The 19,578-nt window shown below is 44.1% G+C and overlaps 2 protein-coding genes across 5 annotated transcripts in view; one reads left to right on the top strand and one right to left on the bottom strand.

Moving 5' to 3' along the window:
• Positions 1-13,241, bottom strand: part of ext1c (exostoses (multiple) 1c) — a 73,031-nt gene extending 59,790 nt beyond the window's left edge. The window contains exons 1-2 of one of the 2 annotated variants that reach the window (XM_068711296.1): positions 13,058-13,241; positions 2,387-3,777 (exon numbers count right to left, since the gene is read on the bottom strand). In XM_068711296.1, the coding sequence (XP_068567397.1) occupies positions 2,387-3,333 (947 nt within the window). In that variant the 5' untranslated portion in view covers positions 3,334-3,777; positions 13,058-13,241. Of the gene's footprint in view, positions 1-2,386; positions 3,778-12,029; positions 12,503-13,057 lie in introns of those variants that run through there. The other variant, XM_068711295.1, reaches the window with a different exon arrangement.
• Positions 13,242-14,644: 1,403 nt separating this feature from the next.
• Positions 14,645-18,096, top strand: LOC137872833 (probable thiopurine S-methyltransferase). 3 transcript variants are annotated; one of them, XM_068711294.1, is made up of 9 exons: positions 14,645-14,753; positions 15,479-15,601; positions 15,806-15,898; positions 16,028-16,160; positions 16,359-16,411; positions 16,727-16,801; positions 16,974-17,059; positions 17,201-17,245; positions 17,409-18,096. In XM_068711294.1, the coding sequence occupies exons 2-9, from the start codon at positions 15,504-15,506 to the stop codon at positions 17,525-17,527; spliced, it is 702 nt and encodes a 233-aa protein (XP_068567395.1). In that variant the 5' UTR covers positions 14,645-14,753; positions 15,479-15,503; the 3' UTR covers positions 17,528-18,096. The 3 variants fall into 3 exon arrangements, with proteins under 3 accessions (XP_068567395.1, XP_068567394.1, XP_068567393.1); XM_068711293.1 differs by lacking the exon at positions 14,645-14,753 and adding an exon at positions 14,760-14,861; XM_068711292.1 differs by lacking the exon at positions 14,645-14,753 and adding an exon at positions 14,769-14,956.
• The last annotated feature ends 1,482 nt before the right edge of the window (positions 18,097-19,578 follow it).

Genomic DNA, 19,578 nt, shown 5'->3' with positions numbered 1-19,578 from the left:
GCTTTGCTTCATAAATGTGAGAATTTGCCATCGATGGGGGATTGAACCGTTATTCAGACAAAAGAGAGAAAAAAAGGAAAGAAAGTCATCACCCCAGGCTCTGATTTTTCATTATTTTCTTACCTTTAATGAACTTATCTCGAGGAAATGATCAGCTAATTAATTGATAATGAAATTAATTCTGAGTTGCAGCCATACTGTGTGTTCACTTAACTGATGAAATTAAGATGCTTACAACCCCGCCTCCCAACCACTCGTCACGTGAGCGCCGGTTCACTCTGGATTTGGCTGTTAGGGAATTATAAACTTTTAGGACCAAATGATTTAAATAAAGGCTACTTAAGTGTGAAAAGGTGTGTTTGGGCCCAATGGCCTCACATCACGGACACCGATGTTGTAATTACACGGTTTGGACACTACGTAAGATTGGCTTCAAAGTCAGATTAAATACATAACCGTTGAATAAAATAATTACAAATAATGGCAAATGATGTCACGGTAAAGTTAAGAGGAGAAAAGCATTCAAATGTGTTTTAGAAAACATATTTAACAATAAAATATTTAAATGTTGTAATTAGTCTTACAATAATACTGGAACATATTGAAAAAAGTGGAAGCGGTATTGTTGATTTACATTTATGATTAACAATTTTCAGGTCAGACCAGTAACTTCTTTAGTAGGCTGTAAGCAGTACATACAGACTGAGTATGCAGTACATTAGTATGCAATTTACAACACACATTTACAGTCACTTTTTTTCACTGAAATCCGTCTCCTCCTGTGTCAGTACGTTCTGCACCATGAGACTGTCCTTGTATCTGTGTCGGAATGGACAGGCACAGACTTTATAATGAGGAACTCTGTCAGCACTAAAGCTTCAGAGACTTGTATTGCAAAGTGTAAGTTAAGCAAGTTAGTGAAACAGAGGGGCTGTGTTCAACTGTGTTCAAGCTCTATATCAACTATTTAATGACTGCTGTATTAAATACATAAAAGATGATAACTCTGCATGAAACTGAACTTCAGTAGTTCTTCTTATTCATCGTTCTCCACCCCACAAATAAATCATAAACCTTTTGCAATTAGATAAAAATAGATTTTAGAGCTATTACATCCAATATTAACTCCCATAGAATCTAAATGACAGTTTTACAATCAAAACGTTCCTATTGTGTGTTTTGAGCTCATGCATCTATTTCCATCTGTTTTTAAATCACTGTCTGAGCTCCAATAAGCCAGTAGGAGAAAAGCACACAGAGGATGAGACATGTTTACCAAGCTGCTGCTGCAACATGTATTAGGCAGATGGGTGTGTTTCCTACAACTTTTTATTATTAAACACAACAATGGCGCTCACATACTTGAAAACCACTCTGTGAAAAGGCCAAAGCACATATAGGGCTGAAGTGGAAATATATATTGTGTAACAGTAAATGCCTTTGTGCAAACCGCTTTCAAACACCGGCAAAGGTCATATGATTAAATGAGTTGGTTTTAATAATACATTATTGCGCTAAGTATTGCAGATGTTGCTGGACTCTCATTTTACAATGTCTTTTATCCACTCAACTCAACTCGTTTAAAACCAAAGTGGAAAAGGCAAGCTTATCTCCCATGCAACAACAACAACAACAACAACAGCAAGAAAAATGGAGATACTGATTTAAGAATATAATCGTCATTCACACCATACAGCCGGCAGCGCTTTATTCTCTGAGCTAATCAGCAATTTCACAAAGCCATTCTTTGTGGTGACCTTTGCTTTGGCTCTTTAGTTTCAGTTGTAATTAATTAGCTGTGGCAGTTTATTTCTTTGTTTTGACGTAGTACACACCCAAATACAAAAAATGACTGCATGTGCACTTAATATTTCACAATACTCTTACTTGCTTGTCTATCATCCTATAAGATTTATATACACTCTAGATAATAGAGGAGCTCAAGGTCAGTTAATACAAGCTGAGCACATTACAGCCACTGTTTAGTGTACTCTACTCATACAAGAACTGCTGTAAAAAGTGACCTGAATCTAAATTTCCAGGGACTTGAGCCTGCATCTAAAATCTTTGATCTCAATAGCAACTGCCAAACAGAAGAAAACCTAAACAGTCAGAACTTGTGCCGCCACAAACAAAGAGACTAAAATAACCAATGGGACCCAAAAGCTACCGCCTACACTGCTTGTAGAAAATCTGGGACAACTAAAAGACCAATAAAACAGCATGTAAAGTTCAAATAACAAGGCAAACGAACACCACCGCTGTGTATTCCCCATAAAAGCACGCACTTGACACATTGTTTCCTACAAATCCTTAACACCTCACACCTCATTTTAAAGTCACCCCATTACTGCCCTGCCCACTGCCCACGTGACCGCCGTCTTACCTCTCATATTCCAGGTTGTCATGGTCACAGCGGGCATCTTTGTGCTTCTCCCAGTCCTTCCCGTGGCGACACGTCGTCAACGACACGATGTCCTTTCCATTGTGAATGTGATGAAGAGCGTTTCTGGTGTCTGAGCCGATGCCCGTCAGATAACGCTTCCCCTTGAACATCAGCAGGTACTTCCTTCGTGGCGGTATGGTGTTCCTCACCAGCCAGCCCCGCTCTCCGCCCTTCTGCGGGTGATCCTTTGAGAACAGCGGGATGGAGACGTCAAAGCCGGGCCGGAAATGTTCTGTGTTGAGACTGGCCTTGGCTAAGATGGCCTGGCCGATGTTGAAGCCCAGGTCCTCTGTGTAGTTTGGCCAGGTGCCCGAGTACAGGTTGAAGATCAGGTGGTTCCGCCCGTCATTCCACAGCGGGTAACCCCGGATGCGTTCATCCACGTTGGGCACAAACTGTCCTGACAGCTGGTCTCGATCTAAGGTGTCTATCCCGAGCACAAACAGGCATGCCTCACGGGGGTCTGATGTGTAGTACCGGGACTCGGCGATGGACGTCAGGATCTTCCTGTAGCTTTCGGACACGCGATCATTTTTCTCTGACGGATATATATACACCCTGAACCCTTCCCTTCCTCTGCGGCGACACCGCGAGAAGTCAAAGCAGGTCTCCATGCGGCAGCGACTGTCCTTATAAATGGCGGACCACGCCTGGCGGCGCTGGCGGGGCGACTCGGCCGTCCCGGGGTCTGTCTGGAGCTCATCCAGGTGGGCATAGCGGGGCAGGAAGGCCCTGTCGGTCCAGTTGGGCCAGGGGCGCACCACTTCACCCCGCTGGCGTGTCAACAGCCGGAGCAGACGGAGCTGGACTCCTCCACCCCAGTAAAAGAAGACCAGCCAGCAGCACGCACACAAGCCCAGCAGACCATACTTCTTACGCGCCTGCATGGGGGCCTGTCACAGTCTCTTTTTTCCGCTCTGTCTCTCTCTCTCTCTCGTCCTCTGTTCTCCCTCTCCTCTGCCCCTCAGCTCTGTGGCCTCACAGGGGTGGGGGGGCTGTGACTTCTAACAAGGAGGTTCTTTTGAAGGACAATGCGTTAACAAGGACATCACTGCCTCTGAGGGTGGCCCGGTCCACTTACTTGCCATTTAGGGTGACGCAATCCGAGTTACTGACTCCCCTCGCTCAGTCTCTTTCTGCCTTCCCCATTTACTCTCAGATGTGCGTATTAGCCCGCGTCTGCTGTGGCGTGCGCTGCTTCTGCTGCTTCTGTGTGCATTTCCTCCGCTGGCTGGCCTGGTTGGGAGTGATGAAGGGTGATTTCTCCGCTCTCTCGGGCCAAGCTTGCTGCCTCATGGTGCCTGGCGCGACCGCCGTCTGCAGGGCCCCTCCTAGGGGAAAAGTAAACAAACAAGAATGCAGATCAGTACACAGGGTTGCTGCTCCTCGACCAACACAGAGACACGCTCCGGGATTAGTCGTGAAACGGCCGTCTCAAGAGGTGCCATAACTAACACTTTAGATTGTCCCGACAGGTATGAGCTTCCATTTTGGACGGACATGTAATCTGCAGCCCCAATCACATTTCATACACACATTAAATCAAATAGCAATAAAGTAGCACCGCTGGGCAATGTTTCACAGGCAGCAGAGGATTTTAAACTGTCAAAATCTCCTCTTCAGCCAGAGCTCATAAAGAGAAAAGTACGACCCAGTGCACTTTCAAAAAGGCATCCATCCCTGACTAGCCACACAACAAAACCATCTCTTCAAGAAGTCCACCTTCTCTCTATCTCCGTCCCTGTCTGGCCTCCACATTCCTGTGAAAAAGATGGATGTTTACAGGCTCATAAGTGCCAAGATGTGTGCTGCTGGAGTAGTCTTAGATAGGACTAGATATTATCGTGCTCTTCAAGCTCCAGTTGAACTGAGCCAGATACAGTTGAGGTGAAGTGAAGGAGAAAAGAAGAGTGTGTTTAGCATCTGAAATGGAGATTTGGAAGCGCAGAAGGAAAACAGAGCCACTTTATGGCTCTGAAACAGCCATTCACCTTGGTGAGGGCGAGTGAAGGCTCTTTTTGTTACATCTGCAAACGTTTTTTTTCAGCCTCATATTTTTACCAAACATCCCCCATAGCTCCACAACATGTACAGTATACCGGTGTGTGTCTGTGTGGAGAACGCCTCACAGTGAAGGGCAGTGTTCGTACTGCCAGCTGCGACACAAAGGCAGCTTTCAGGTCTCACCTGGCCGCGCTCTCCCTCTACCTCTCATTCACATTCTCCTTGTCCGCCTCTTCTCCAGCCAAGCAGAAGTGATGCCTGCCTTCTCTGCTTGCAATAAAACAAACAGCACACTGGTGATATGGGCAAACAATGCATCCACTGATTTCTCCCCCTCAAAAGGGTAGAGGAAATCAGGACTTATGTGTGACGTGAGCTGCTTTCGCTTATGAGTGTGTGTGTGTGTGTGTGTGTGTGTGTGTGTGTGTGTGTGTGTGTGTGTGTGTGTGTGTGTGTGTGTGTGTGTGTATATAACGCATACACACACACACACACACACACACACACACACACACACACACACACACACACACACACACACACACACACACACACGCACTGTATGATGTTGAGTTAAAACCTCAGCTTTGTTAGCTTCGCCAACAGTTTAACTACTGTAACTGTTTTTTAAACCGGATCTGTTAACTTAAAAATACCTACAATCATCTCAATCCCAAAATTGGAATGGAATCCTACAACTTAAGATAAGCCCTTTTACTTGACTGTATAGGTTGACTGTAGAAGAAGCATCCGGGCATATGAGCACCCTTAAAGTCATGCACTGCAATCCCAAGTTGCAGTGTTGTAAGGGCCGACGCCGAAGTCGTCATACAAGTTCAAAGGACGGCAAGAGACTCTGTTGTTTATGACCCAATTATAAACCGGCCAGCCGTGGCTGCTGTGTTTTCGCGCCATGCCCTGCCGCCTAAACCAAACGGAGTATTTCCAGTAGGTGAGAACGCCTCTTGACAATCTCCTGTTGTGTGCCGAGTGTGCGGACCCGATACTCCAGACATTGTCCAGAGATGGAATGAGAAAAGGGCTCGAGCTTTTCTTACTGTGCCAGTGCATGAACACCACAGCCGGTGGCCAAACTGCCCCGAATAATTCAGGTTAGCTACTCCACCGGTTGAGGTGTTCGTGGTTGGTTTTTTGGCACCTTCCTTGTTCTACTTCTCTGGCTGCAACTATAGCAACCTGAGCAGCAAGCAGTCCGACTTGGGGAGAAATAGACACTTGGGATCCCATTACATACTCCTCATCAATAATTCACTTGCTCCTTTGGTTAAGACATTGATTTTCCTTTCTTTATTTTTTTTCTCCATGCTTTATATGCCCTGCCACCAACGCACACAATTAGACCTCAATCTTCTTCAGGATACGCTCTGGTGAGAGATGGGTACAAGCTCAGTCCTGATGATTTGTGGTTGTGGGGATAATTGATGATGATGATGGCATAAAGGTGTAATAGAAAAGTGATGGAGGGTATCATTATCATTATGGTAATGATGATGGGCATGAAGAATTTATTCCGTTACCTTATCTAATCAAATGCCAGTGAATGTCATTGCTTTTGTTCGTCTACCTGCAGTTGTCGACTAAAAGAAATTTACATTGATTTAAGCGCACTGAGGTCACTATTACTATTCCTGTTGGCTCAACAATAGGAGTTTGCATTTCAACACTTTAACTGCCATTTCGCAAGAAGACACAATTATATATTTCTTTAAACCTTCACTTGACGCCCTTTATTAGATTTAACTTATCAAATACTAGCGGCTCAAATTTAAATTGATTTGAAAATGACAATACGAGGAGACATTTCTCAGGCAATGAGGTATTCCAGGTTTAGACGAGGATGGAGAATAAGAAGTGAATTGAACATAATCATTGACGATAATGTAACAGGATATTGCGGTATGAGAGTTGTCATTTTTAGAAGACATTTTTGTGAAATAATTTCCTCATATCACTGCCTGATTGCTCCAGGTGTGACAAAGCCTCTGTGCACAACACCGGTATATTGATCCCTACCACCCTACTTCTGTGTGCCAGGACAAACTGTACAGTGGCAGTTTGTGGCCATTAACAAGGAGCAATAATGATGAATGTAAGCCAGTGGAACTCCAGGGCATGCTCGGACCCGTCAACATCCTGAGAGCTGCAAATCAGCAAGGAGACACACACCTACTGGATGCGCACACACACACACACACACACACACACACACACACACACACACACACACACACACACACACACACACACACACACACACACACACACAGGTAAGTGGCTTTAAGTGGTGGGAGAAGTCCCTCTGTCACGGATCAATGATGGATCATTACGGTTGGGTGACTAGCACTGGAAAAAAAACACAAGGCTCATTGAATAGAGGGGCCTGAAGGTGGAGAGACAGAGTTCAAGGAAAGGTGAGGGCAGCATTCAGAGCTCTACCATCCCCCCCCCCCATGTCATTTGTTTCCCCATATAAATCAGCTCCACTCGATTCCAACACTTCTTTCCTTTCTTAGAGTTCCTCCCCTCACCTCCTTTTCCTTTTCTACTGTACCGAAGCTAACCGAAGGGCTTCCCGTAGAAACAATAACATTTTTGACACGGTCTTCCTTTTTTCAAATATTCCTGCTTCATCCTCAAAAGAGGGCTGGGGGGGTTGGGGGGTGGGCACACAGCACTTTAATCACAGACACGAGGAACACACTCAGCAAGGCCAACAGTTCTTTGATCATACTTTCGCCTTGAGTGCAAAGAAAACTACCAGGAAGGTTCACTTAGAGAGTGAGCAATGAAATTGTGTCAACACTGCAAAAGAAGAAGAAAAGTGTAATAATGCATGCAGCATTAAAATCAGCTAATAAAAAAGTGGCAAGTGGATCGTGTACCAAACGAAAAAGTAACTTTCAAGTTGTTTGCTCACCTTACCGTACCTCTCTAAAATGCTACAGTTTTGAGGAACTCTCCCACTGAACATACCCTGATTTAAAGTGATAATCTTAAAGAATTTTATGAACTCAAACCCTGTTTTCTTTACCATTTAAGGTTGGGTTTTTTTCCGCAATAGTCGGCATGCCCACCTCCAAATTCTCAGCAGCGTAACCAACTTTACCGTACCATGCTGTTCTACTCACACCGTGTGCAGCATGAAATCAGATCGCAGTTACAACTATTATTGACCGACTTTATTAAAATAACATGAGTTTGGTAGGCTGGCCCGTAAGCAGATACTCACGTTTGGATTTCTGGAAAAGTAGCTGCTCAACGAGTAGTCGCTGCCGTATTAAATTGCACTTGCTGATACCACAAGTAACCACGGGCGTTGCGAAATCAAACAGGACTGACATGATACATTACAACTTTAGAAAGGGCCGGACTTCCTGTTGAATATAGTCCGATCTGGAGGACATGGAAGGTCCGTACTTAAAAGCACAGGAAAGGAACAAGTGCAGGGGGATAAAAGGTGAGGATGAAGGACATTGAAGCGGGGTGGAGAGAAAGAATGACGAGAGGGAGAGAGAGAGAGACTTAATGATCGATATTTCATGGATGACAGCTGGATCACTACCTTTACTTCCTGGCCTTGATCTCTTCCCCTCTGAGGGCCGTAAGGGCTTCCCTCAACTGTTTCTACCTGCTGGGAGATTTCAACAGAACTACACTATTAACTCGGGGAAACGAAATTGAAAATTTGCCGTCCCACCTGTCTCCCTTGAATTGTGTTTATGCAACTGTGGTTATGCAGGCTTTGACAGTAAATGAAAACTGGCGTGCTCTGAAATGGGTGTCACCGATGACGGCCCAGGAAATTCAGCATTTGTCAATTTGTGTTTTTCTTCCACCAAATTGGATATTTTTTTATAAAGAGATTTCTGCCTTTTGGGAACCGATTGGCTTTTTTTCCCTGTTTGTTCAATTGGCTGTTTTCTGGCTACAGCGCCGTGCTGAGCACTACTGACATTGTAAATGCCCAAAATGAAATCCACTGCCATTACAGTCATTCTCCGGGTAGCGGAGTCATTGCCACTGTATGAGCCGCAGCAGCAGCAGCATTATTATGTCTGCTTGATTTGATGATTTGGGCAGTGACATAGCAGGTGTTAAATCGACACTGGATGGGCCAAATTCTGGGTAAAATTATATTTCCATTCCTTCCCAAATGATATGGTTAGCTTATGAAGACCGTTTACCTGAATGATGGAAACCTACCATATGCTATCAAAAATCCTGGGTGAGTGCACTGTATAAATAGCGTTTTTTCAGGCAGCAGCAAGCCTTTCAGTGTGTGCCTGAACTATACTTACACACACATCTGGCATGAGTGTTTTTGCTGCCCTAAAGCTGGCGACATATTAGTTCAGCAAAATGAAGTGTTCTGGAGAAAACACAAATCTTGCGGTGAGGTGAACGGCTCGGTGGAGCTAAAATTAAAACCCCGGACTCTGTCATTACGGGCCTGAGGGATGTGACATCGTGACCAGAAGGTAGCCGCACTGCATTCTCTGTGTTATTGCAGTGGTTCCACGTCTTTTTTCGCTTGTGACCCTTTAAAAACGAAGCTCTGTCTAGTTGTGACCGCTCAGTACAGGTTGAATATGTCACAAAAAAGAGCCAAGATTGAACAGTCATGTGCAGTTTAATACTAGTTCCCTGAATTAAGCAGTAAATGGTCAATGAGCTGCTACTCAGATATGCAACAGAGGAGATACTGGTGGAGACTTACTCTGATATCTAGTATACAGAAATAATATCGAAAATAGGGTATGATTTCATAAATATCTTATGGATAAGAACTTTAAAATAGACTACATTACAAGGGAAAGCAAATATCAGGACAACATAAACCTAACTTCTCATGACCCCTCTGCGGGTCCCGAGCCTCAGATTGGGAACCACTGTGTCCTTGTCTTAGTGACCGGAGAGGCCGGTCGAGCATGGAATTTGTGTATGGAGTCTGTGTGAATGTGAATGTCTGCATGGTAGCAGGGTGGAATTTCTATCTCTTTGTGACTGCATACAACCTGAGCAGGAGTCACTGAGCGTGTGAAGTTTGTCTGTAGTCATATCAGTTGGTCTGTGGCAACCAAAGAAAAAATCCTGCTGTGGTTAAAAAAAAAAAGAAAGAAAAAAAGGGCCCGTCTCTCCTGACAGACCTGCATTAAAGGCTTACGACAGTGATGTGATCCAGGTTCTATTTTCTGTCCTCACCTACTAGTTGCCCTTTGAAATTGAGGGGCGCTTTACACTCCCACACACCATATGCATATAAGCAGACACATACACATATGTGCAGTTGGGTCAATGCTAAGAAAATGTCTTTTTACTGGATAAAAAACAATCTCTCTGTCCACACTGGAGTATTTTTCAATTGGATCGACCACCTCGGAACCTTAATGACCATAAACTTGGTTCTTTTACAAGGCCATTTTCATAATGTGGATAACAGCACGTTCTCCTCCACCTTAATGAAACACAATGAAATAGTTGCTCTGTGGGGGTTTAGGGGCTCTGACGCGGTTAATAAGATGTTTACCTCAAGCAGCACGCCCTGCGACGCGACCAGCCTCCCGACCGCGCTCACATTCCAAAACCCAGAGTAATTACAAGCTGGGTTGATTAATTATGTCCCCACAATATGCTGCACTCCAACGCCACAAGTGCTAATTAGCAGAACGAACACGATGGGTAGGAACAGTTATTAGGGGTTCAAGCTCGGGCTCTGAATTGGGCAAAGCTGTGTACAGAAGACGTGGATCTGGCTTGTATCACGCGGACAGAGACAGAGATCGCGGCTAACACTGGCGCACAGAAGCCTGCTGAGGTCACCGATATACAGCAAGTGCCCGCTGCTCTGCGTTCAGGGTGCCCGGCTGTGCACCTGACAAAACACACACACACACACACACACACACACACACACACACACACACACAGCGTGTCTTCAAATCCATCCGCCTTATTAACTGTTCCTGCTCGCAGTGCATCCTGCCTGCAACTCCTCTTATCTCTGCAGCTTCGCGCTGGAGGCGGACTCAGATCGCATCGACCTATAAACAATGTGACCTTGACAGCACAGGGAGGATATAGAACTAACCCTGGGATGAGGAAGAAGGGGCACATTCCAGACAGGGGGGGGGGTTTCACTTAGTAGAGTTTCCCTGACATCTGAGGTTAACTTTTCCAGCATACAAATTTATTTCAAAGCTTCTTTCTCCCACCGACAATACTACGTATATCACTAATTGTAAGTACGACATACTAATACTGTGTTGTTTTTATCCTCAATGCCATTCCTTTACCCTCAAACATGATTTTCATTTCCTATTTTGTACACAGGTACAGTAAAAAGTGCATGTGAATACGTGATCACTTTGCACAGTGACCCATCAGGGTTAATAGCTTTTTAAAAAGGTGGCACACGGATATTCGCAACCCCTCTAATGACTGCCTTGATTATGTAAATGCACAATACATCTGGAATATGAATACCTCTGTATTGGCCAACACTTCAACAAGACAAAATGTGTGCTTCTCTTAAAGAACCAACGTGAATGATAAATCCCATTAGGACGAGGGGGCTGCCGTTACAATGAAGTCATTTCAGAAATTAGATGAAATCCAGTTGCAGTTTGCCATCAGGATCCAGCCTCCCCAGAGAGCCTTTTTCTGCACATCCGTGATAATAACAGCCCTTTATGTGGGATCATTGAAGTCTTTTTCTCTTTTTTTACATCAAATAAAACAACTAGAGAGCTGTAATTAATTGCTGCAGTGAACTCTTGCAGCCTTGTTTTGTTTCTTTGGGATTTATTAATACGTGGAGCACTTAGTAGCATGTGAAAGGAGGAAATGCTCGTCTCTTTCCTGAGCTACTGTAGCTAAGATATGGAACGCAAAAAACACGACCAAGACAACCAGAAGACAGAACAGAGCATTCTTTGTTTGGACTGCAATCAGAGGACACAGCCCTGTGGTGCGTCTCTGTTTAATCTGAACGTAACGTGCAAGTTATTAACGTGCAAATAAAATATGATTTTGTTGTGCTGCCTGCTTGAGGACTTTAAAAAGGAAGTGGTGTCATATGATGAGCATACTGCTCCACAGATGCCTTGCACTGCCACTGCTTTCAGTTCTGCCCACTATCTTTGTCAGTGCTGCTTATATCTGTAAAGACGATATATTAAGGCTCAGTGTATTTTAAGATTGAAGTGATTCTGATGTTCTACCCACAAGCCTGCACTGACAAACTGTATGACAGCTGAACAAGTGGCAGCATTAGTTAATATTCTTGGATGTGACAGAGCAGCCTACTAGAGTGCAACCCACAGCCCATCTGAGCAGTGGATCATCTGCCAAAACATCTCAATGCGTGCTGCGGATTTTCCCAAAGCTTAGAGAGTTGACGTAAGGCTCATTTAGGAGCCACATAACGCACACTTATCTACAAACAGCAATAGAATTACAATTAATCATTAAGGTCCATGAAGCAGTGACCCAGCTACAGCGTTTGAACGCTAACGCGCGGACGTCTCTCTGTCTAAAGATGCCGCCTATTCAGCCCTACCTGTCACTGAGGGATACCGAGATCCGTTGCAGGTGTCGGCGACAGATTCCTCCGGTTTTGAGGCGGCAGGTTCGGACTCCACCTGAAGCAGAATCACTACAGCTGCGCACTGAACTGTTGAGCGTCCTGCTCTGGCTGCTACGGCTCAGTCCGCCGATGACACCAGCTGCACGGGCTCATAAACACCAACTTCTCCTCCTAGCGGAGCGACCCCGCTCTCGATGTGCGAGCCTCACGACGGTACGATTAAGTTACGAGGCTGACAAAGCGCGAGCGCAACGCACGCGTCCGGGCGCGTCCAAACAAACGGGCTAATGAGGCGGAGTGTCCCGCCGCCCCCTCGCGTCTGTCCTCCAAAATATCCCCAGATCTCTCTCGACGATACGTCGGGTTCTCCTGTATCATCCAGCATGCACCTCTCGCATCAGAGCCCCGTGGACCGCATCGTCATCACCCCCCCACCCGCTACTCCGACAGCCACCTGGAGTTACGGAAACACGCTGCGCCTGTCAAATAGGCTAAAGACGAGCATCGTGAGAGTAATTCGGTGGTGAATGAATGTGACCCTGTTGCACTTACGGTGAGTTCAGGTTACAGTTCATCTCTGAACAGTAGCCCACAATAAACGCTCTTCTATTGCTCCTTTGTGATTCACCTGTGATTCCAACCTCAACATCTGAGCAGCGCGAGTGACACAAAGGTGCGCTGCTGAGCGCCATGCAAACAATACAGCACGAGACGAGAAGCACTTTACAGACACATGTTCCTGATGTCTGGGGACAATCGAAGAGCGTTTCGTTGTATTGTAATGAGCGGGGCTTCACTGATGCCTTTTAGACAATGAGCGAGATGTGGAATTCTCTGTAACTCTGAATGCAGAAATGAAATCTACGATCTCACAGCAGACACATCGGTCCACCCGTGTGCACCACAATGAACACAGCATCTAATCATAGACAGCAGACAATCACCCGCCACACGATCCCCGCTGCGCTGCGACTTCTCCCCGATGGAGAGCTCGCCCTTACCGGGTGGCGAACCGGCGTCGTCCCCTCGCTGGTAGTTTTCCTTTTCACACCACGGCCGGGCATTTGCGAATCAATTGCAGCGTCCAAGCGCAGGCCTCCCCGTCGGGATATGAATGATGAGAGTGCGTGTTAAATTGTCCATTTTCCATATCCACAACAGTCTACACACGACCCGCCCCCGGGTGCCGGTGATTGGTGCAGAGGCTCCTCGACGTCTTCGTCTCACCGTAAAGAAAAACACACATCTGGATGCGACCGCCGCACAAGTGGAGCGCTTTGGGAGACACCGAATTACGCACAGGACTTGAACCGACATGGAGGGGCGTGACCTTTGTCATCGTGGCTGCAGATAGCAATCTCGTCACCTTTGCGGAAACTATGGTTTCAAATGCATCGGTGAAAACACTGGGCCACCATGATGATGATGATGATGAAGATGGTGATGATTGAGTATGAGGGACACTAATGTGGGAGGATGTTTGTTGTTTCAGCAGCTGAATTCAGACAAGAACAGTCGGCTATAGGCCAATGATAATGACAAAAGGTAGCACATGTAACGCTCTATCACTCAAAATAAATTACAATAATGAACTTATTTATTTCGGCAACAGCTCCACGTATTAAGGACATGCATGAGGAGGCCCCAAAACGCAATTCAATGGGAGACCCGTTTTGAGATTCACCACTTGCAGCAGTATTTTGATAAAAGCGTAGACTTTATATGTTGCGTTGATGTAGCGAGTATGTTCTAAATGTTGTATGACTGCCCGATTACTAAGTACGTGCACGTTTAATGGGGTACAACATGGTGATATCACGGGGATCCAGAGCTGAGCGCCTGCACTTCCACAGTGAAACCAGCATTTCTGAGACTCTTGCGCCGCTCTGTGTCCGGATAAAGACATCGCCCCAGCTTTCTGTCCCGCTGTGTGATTTTACATTGTCTGTTACTTTGGAAGAGCATCTAATCTCTGGATTTGTCTCCTGGCTCCAGCGCGGAACCGAATCAAGAGTGGAGACAGAGAGACGAATCACTGAGCAGCAGAGCAGAGGCTCTCTGATGATTGGTGACAGCTGTCACAGTCGGAATGCGGGTTTCTGCATGTTTTTACATTAAAATAGGGAAAGGATAATAAGAGTGCACCAAGAATCAAAATGCCATAACTATTAAAAAATAAATAAATTGTATTTAACCATGACAATCGAAATTCAGGTTTTCTTTTTTAATAACGCTATAGTGGTCAAGAACGGTGCTCCAGACACAAATTGTTTTGAAGTCCAGGTACATTTGCACATGCTCAAGTGGATAAATAAGATCATTCGTTGTTTCAAATTATGCAGGATTTTGACACGTAAGGACCCCTTCACGAACCATTGCTAGAACAGTGGGGAACGCTAGAACAGTGGGGAACGCTATTTTCTTAAATGTGATCAGTGTGCTCATAATGTTCAATAACCGTTAGTCCCGGGGGCAAGCGTTTACAGGTCCGATGCTGGCATCTCCCATACTTCCCATGAACCAGAATGCAGCATCAGGCTCCTCCCGAACCAGAAGTGAAACCGAGTAACATTGTAATCCCCGGGTTTCGCCTGTCAGGCAATGCTTTCCTGAACGTTCAACTACTTGTACTTTCGCCCCGGTTGTCAAACCACAGCAGCAGTGAGACGCACAGGTCACCTGACACACCTTACCCAGGTCAATATATCTCCCCGCTGGTGCCCGTGTATCGATTGAAATAGTCGCATGATCAACGCTGTCGTGGTGTGTTGCTGAACAAATATTAGCTGTCTTCTTTCGGCAAAGGTAACGTTCTGCTCTTGGTTAGAACTGGCAAACATGCGGGATTCAGGTTCTCTCTTAAGAGTACTTTGGCCGCTTTTAAGCCGGGCTGCTTTTGGGTAAGCGTGCACGAGCGTGACATTGTTACGTGGAACAAACGGAGTCGCTTCTGCTCATAATCTGACATATTTCATTTCATTCTTCAGAGCATAGCAGTGAACTTCATTTAGTTTACATTAGAAAGTACTTCCGTTATGCAAGCAGTTTAGGAAATTCCTCCTGACGTCAGAGTTTGATAACTCACGTGACGCTGGAAGCTGGAGCAGTTATTCCTGTTATATGATAATGCAGTGTTTGACCATTGTAGGGCACAGATTTCGCTATTATCGGTACATGACCTTTAACCCTCTGTCCCCTCTGCTCCGATTCTTCTGTAATTATTTACCAGAATAGTCTTGGACCAATGTAACAATCCTGCTCCCCCCCATCATGCATTCACCCTGCAGCTGTTTTCTTATGTGTTTATGTGCAGGAACGTGTGACTGTGAGTCACGTGCACTCACCCCTGTCTCTAGCCACACACATGAATGCTGTTCTCTCCATTGTTTGCTGTCTCTCTGCTCCATGTCATCCTCCTGTAGTTGGGGTCAGGCAAACGTAAGCAGCATGCTGGCACCGCAAGCGGATCGGGTCATGGCGCTTGGAGAATGGGAGGAACGCTGGCAGGAGGACAGAATAGGTTTCCATCAGCCTCACGTACACAAGTAAAGGCCCCACTTTTACCCGTTTTACAAAAGTCTTCCAAATGCATGCGTGGCTTTTACAAGATTGGACTCAACTCTGCTAATTCAGTCTACGCATCGCCATCTCGCTCAGAGATTGTATGTTTTTCATAGGGGTGAGAAGTTTAAAAGTAACCCTAACTATTAAAAACACACACCCAAAGTTTGGTGTGTTTGTTTTGACAGGATGCTGGAGAAAAACATCGATAAAGTTCTTTCTGGACGGACGGGAGTTCGCTTCTTCTTCCCTCTCTGTGGGAAAGCTGTAGATATGAAGTGGTATGAAAACGCATACTATATCCAATAAGGAAGATCACATTTGGCGTTCACATTGTCCGTGATCACTTCTGCTATTAAAAATGTATACACTCCTTATAATCATAATTCCTTCTACTGTGTGAATCCCAGGCTAGCAGACATGGGCCATTCAGTGGTTGGAGTGGAGATATCTGAAAAGGGTATCAAGCAGTTCTTTGAGGACAACAACATGACGTACAGCGAGGAGCCTGTCCCTGCCATACCTGGAGCAAAAGTTTTCAAGGTACGACCTCACACACTGCTCTGCAAAGGAGAGGATACTAGTGTTTGGTCTATGTTATGACAAATTGTATTAATGGTAAGTATCTCATGCCAAAAGTCCAATTAGTTGGGACACATATGTAGAACAGTAGCTGGAAAAGACATGCTGTATTCACACGGATAAGGACATAAATGTTAATCCACGTTGTATTCTTTACAGAGCTCAGAGAGAAATATCTCCCTGTATCAATGTGACCTGTACAAGTTCTCCAGGTCGGTAGACTGAATGTGTTTTTATCCCTTTTTTTAAAGCAGTTGAATAGGCCTTTTCACAGCAGTCATTTTGACATGTCATAGCAGGGAGAACACAGGTGAAATTAATAATTATAATCCCATTTTATTTAGTGTGTGACAGTCATTCTAGTGAGCCACCATGCTCAATACAAGGACCCTGGCCCACCTAAATGAAACAGGGCCATAACTAATGGAATCAATTACACCTGTGTTTACCCTGTAATGACAGTGTGAAAAAGGCATATTACTTTGCACAGGTAAATGTTTTACACAAACTCTTTTTCCATTTCACAGTTCCATTGAGGGTCAGTTTGGGGCAATTTGGGACAGAGGATCTCTCGTGGCCATCAACCCAAGAGACAGAGAAAAGTAAGACGAGTTTGAGGAACCCTCCATTGAGATGGGAGATTTATTTTCAGACGCAACAAAGCAGATTAGTTGTAGTTTAAAAAAATGACACCAAATCAACCTAAAATGAAAACTTAGAAAATTAACATCAGGCACAGTTTGGTAACATTTTGGACATGCACATTCTCCACAGGTATGCTGCTCTCATCATTTCTCTCATGGCCAAAGACTGCAGATACCTTTTGGACACTTTGTTGTACAATCCTGAGTCGTATAGCGGTAACTGTCCATACTTTTATCTAAAACACAAAAGAATAAAATTCATTTATTTTGCAGTTTAAAATGTCAAATGGAGTTGGTGTGTTTTGTATGAGTTTGTTGAAAAGTAATAAGACATTTGTGACTGTATTTGCCTTCCAGGTCCTCCCTTTTTAGTGCCTGACGAACAAGTAGCAAGTCTGTTTGGTGAGTGTTGCTAAGAACAATCATGGCCGAGTGTGTTTGTGCCACCATGAAACTACAAATGAACCACAAACAGAGTGAACAGCACTAGGGTACTGTAGAAAGTTGCATGTTGATGCAGGTTAGACTACGGAGGCTGATGATAAGTTGCATTTCCTTTCCTCAGGGAACAGCTGTGATTTGGAGCAGCTGCAGTCGCTGGATGCCCTGACAGACAGACAGCGAGGCTGGGGACTGGACTACCTGACTGAAACTGTACACCTCATCACTCCCAAGAGCATTTAAATACCAACTTGCAAGTTTAGGGAGCTTAGAAAAGCAGATCTTGGGCATTTAACTGCAAACAATGGGCCTTTTTTTTAACTGCTTAAACATCATTTTGGGGAGGAAATGAAGGTGCATGGAAATAAAATGACGAGAGAACTTCTAAAAACTGTTTTAAATGCATGTCTTTGCATAAGATCTGTAACAAAAAGTTTTGAATGCTTGGCACTTTTTATATAATAAAATGCCTAAAAAAGAAATACTTGAGAAAACAGAATTTACAACAAAGAAACACAAAAAACAAGATATAAAATTCACTCATCAAAGCAAAATGCTCAAGAGTTGATCTTATTAAAATGAGTTTTTCACATAAAGTTCACTGTATTCTGACTAGGTTTCAGGATTGTAATTAGATTTTTGTTTTTGGAATATGCTGGTATGGATATGGTGCACTTTTTACATTACCTGCTTTTGATTTTTTTTTATAAAGCTATCGGTCTTTGAAATCATCCTCTTTCACTTTCTACAAAAAGCAAAAGTATCAAAGTTCAATTTAGACAAATATATGAATAAAAAGCAAAAGGTAATAAGTGTTTACATATTTTTTCGTGAGCAAGACTGCAGCAGCAGATGCCTGCATTCCTTTTTTCAGTATCACTACATTATAACTTCAAATTATTGCAACGCATTTATGCCATTTTTCAAATGTTTTCATGTGTACTTTATTCTGTATTTACTTTTAACATGTTTTACTTCATACAGGTCATAATCTGCTCATCCATTCTCTTTTGATAAAGCCTCAATAACTCCCAAAATTTGCAGTTGTTGGGTTAATGTGCGAGGAAATCTAAAAAGCATTCCTGAAAACAAAAATGTCACTTCAAAAGTGAATTAGTTATTTGGACCAGAAATATCTGTTCTCCACGCAATTTGGGTCTGTGTGGGGTTGAAATATTTTTAAGTAAGTATTATAATAAGTATTCGCATGAGTCTGAAGTGAAGGATGCAAATCTTGATTAAGGAGCAGCTAATAACAGGAAAAGCTGATAAAAAGCAAGTGCTGAGTCGGCCCAATTTAAAAAGAGAAATTGCAGACAAAGAACACCAACCTGATCACCACACTGCTTGATCTTCAGGAAAAGGAAGTCTTTCTGAATGAGCAGAATAGGAGTCGGCGAAAAACAAAACGAGGAGAATTCAAACCTGAGGACGGTTGTGAGAGTTCCTCATAACTAAGTGGACGAGGATAAGCTCATCATCAGGAATAAGGAGGAGACAATGACAGATCAAGCTGGGACAACTACTAATAAGAGAAGAATTCTCCATTCTAGGGAGGCAATTTGGAACAATCGATCCGTGATCTTAGCTAGAGTGGACCCAGGAGGAAGACGTAGCTGGTATTGAGAATCTCAGAGAGGAAGAGTCTCTAGATTATGAAGCACTGTCACCTAACAGATAGGCCTTTCTGTGTACAGTTTGCATGTTCCTGTGTGTCAGCGTAGGTTTTCTCTGGGTGCTCCAGACAAGTGTGACTGATGACATCTCGCCTAACCTAAACTGTATCAGCTCGTATAGAGAATGGATGGACGGCTCTATGAATGCTTCACATCTAGAGAAATAAAAATCAATCAGGCCTATTAAAATAATGATACGATTTTGAAAGAGGAATTGAATCAGTGAAATGAGAGAACACCTATCATAACAATGACAAAGAAAGGACAATACTTAAATGTATGCACGTACACAAACATGTCAAATATTACTGTAAAGTTGAGAATGAAGGAAAATTGTGCAAAGGTAATGACATATTGTAGTGGTTCGCAAACTAAAAAAAATGGTGCATATTTGCAGATACATGTAGTTTAGCGGTGCCAAAGAATAGGCCCAAAAAGTCCCGCAATTAGGCAAAAATGCCCTAATGGTAATAAACATGTCTTACTCTTTTGGTCAGACATTGAATTGTCCTGTCTAACAACATTAAAGAAATATAGAATTGTTTTTACATTGTGTAGGGAAGCAACACTTTACGGTAACGCGTGTTTCATGATGTCATCGACCCCATGATGTCATTT

Source organism: Cebidichthys violaceus, unplaced genomic scaffold, assembly GCF_023349555.1.
Source record: "Cebidichthys violaceus isolate CVI_PGR_0920_01 unplaced genomic scaffold, fCebVio1.0.p SCAF_16, whole genome shotgun sequence".
Lineage (NCBI taxonomy): Eukaryota > Metazoa > Chordata > Actinopteri > Perciformes > Stichaeidae > Cebidichthys > Cebidichthys violaceus.
Note: the sequence above shows the minus strand (reverse complement) of the source record. Positions and strands in the feature narration are given on the sequence as shown.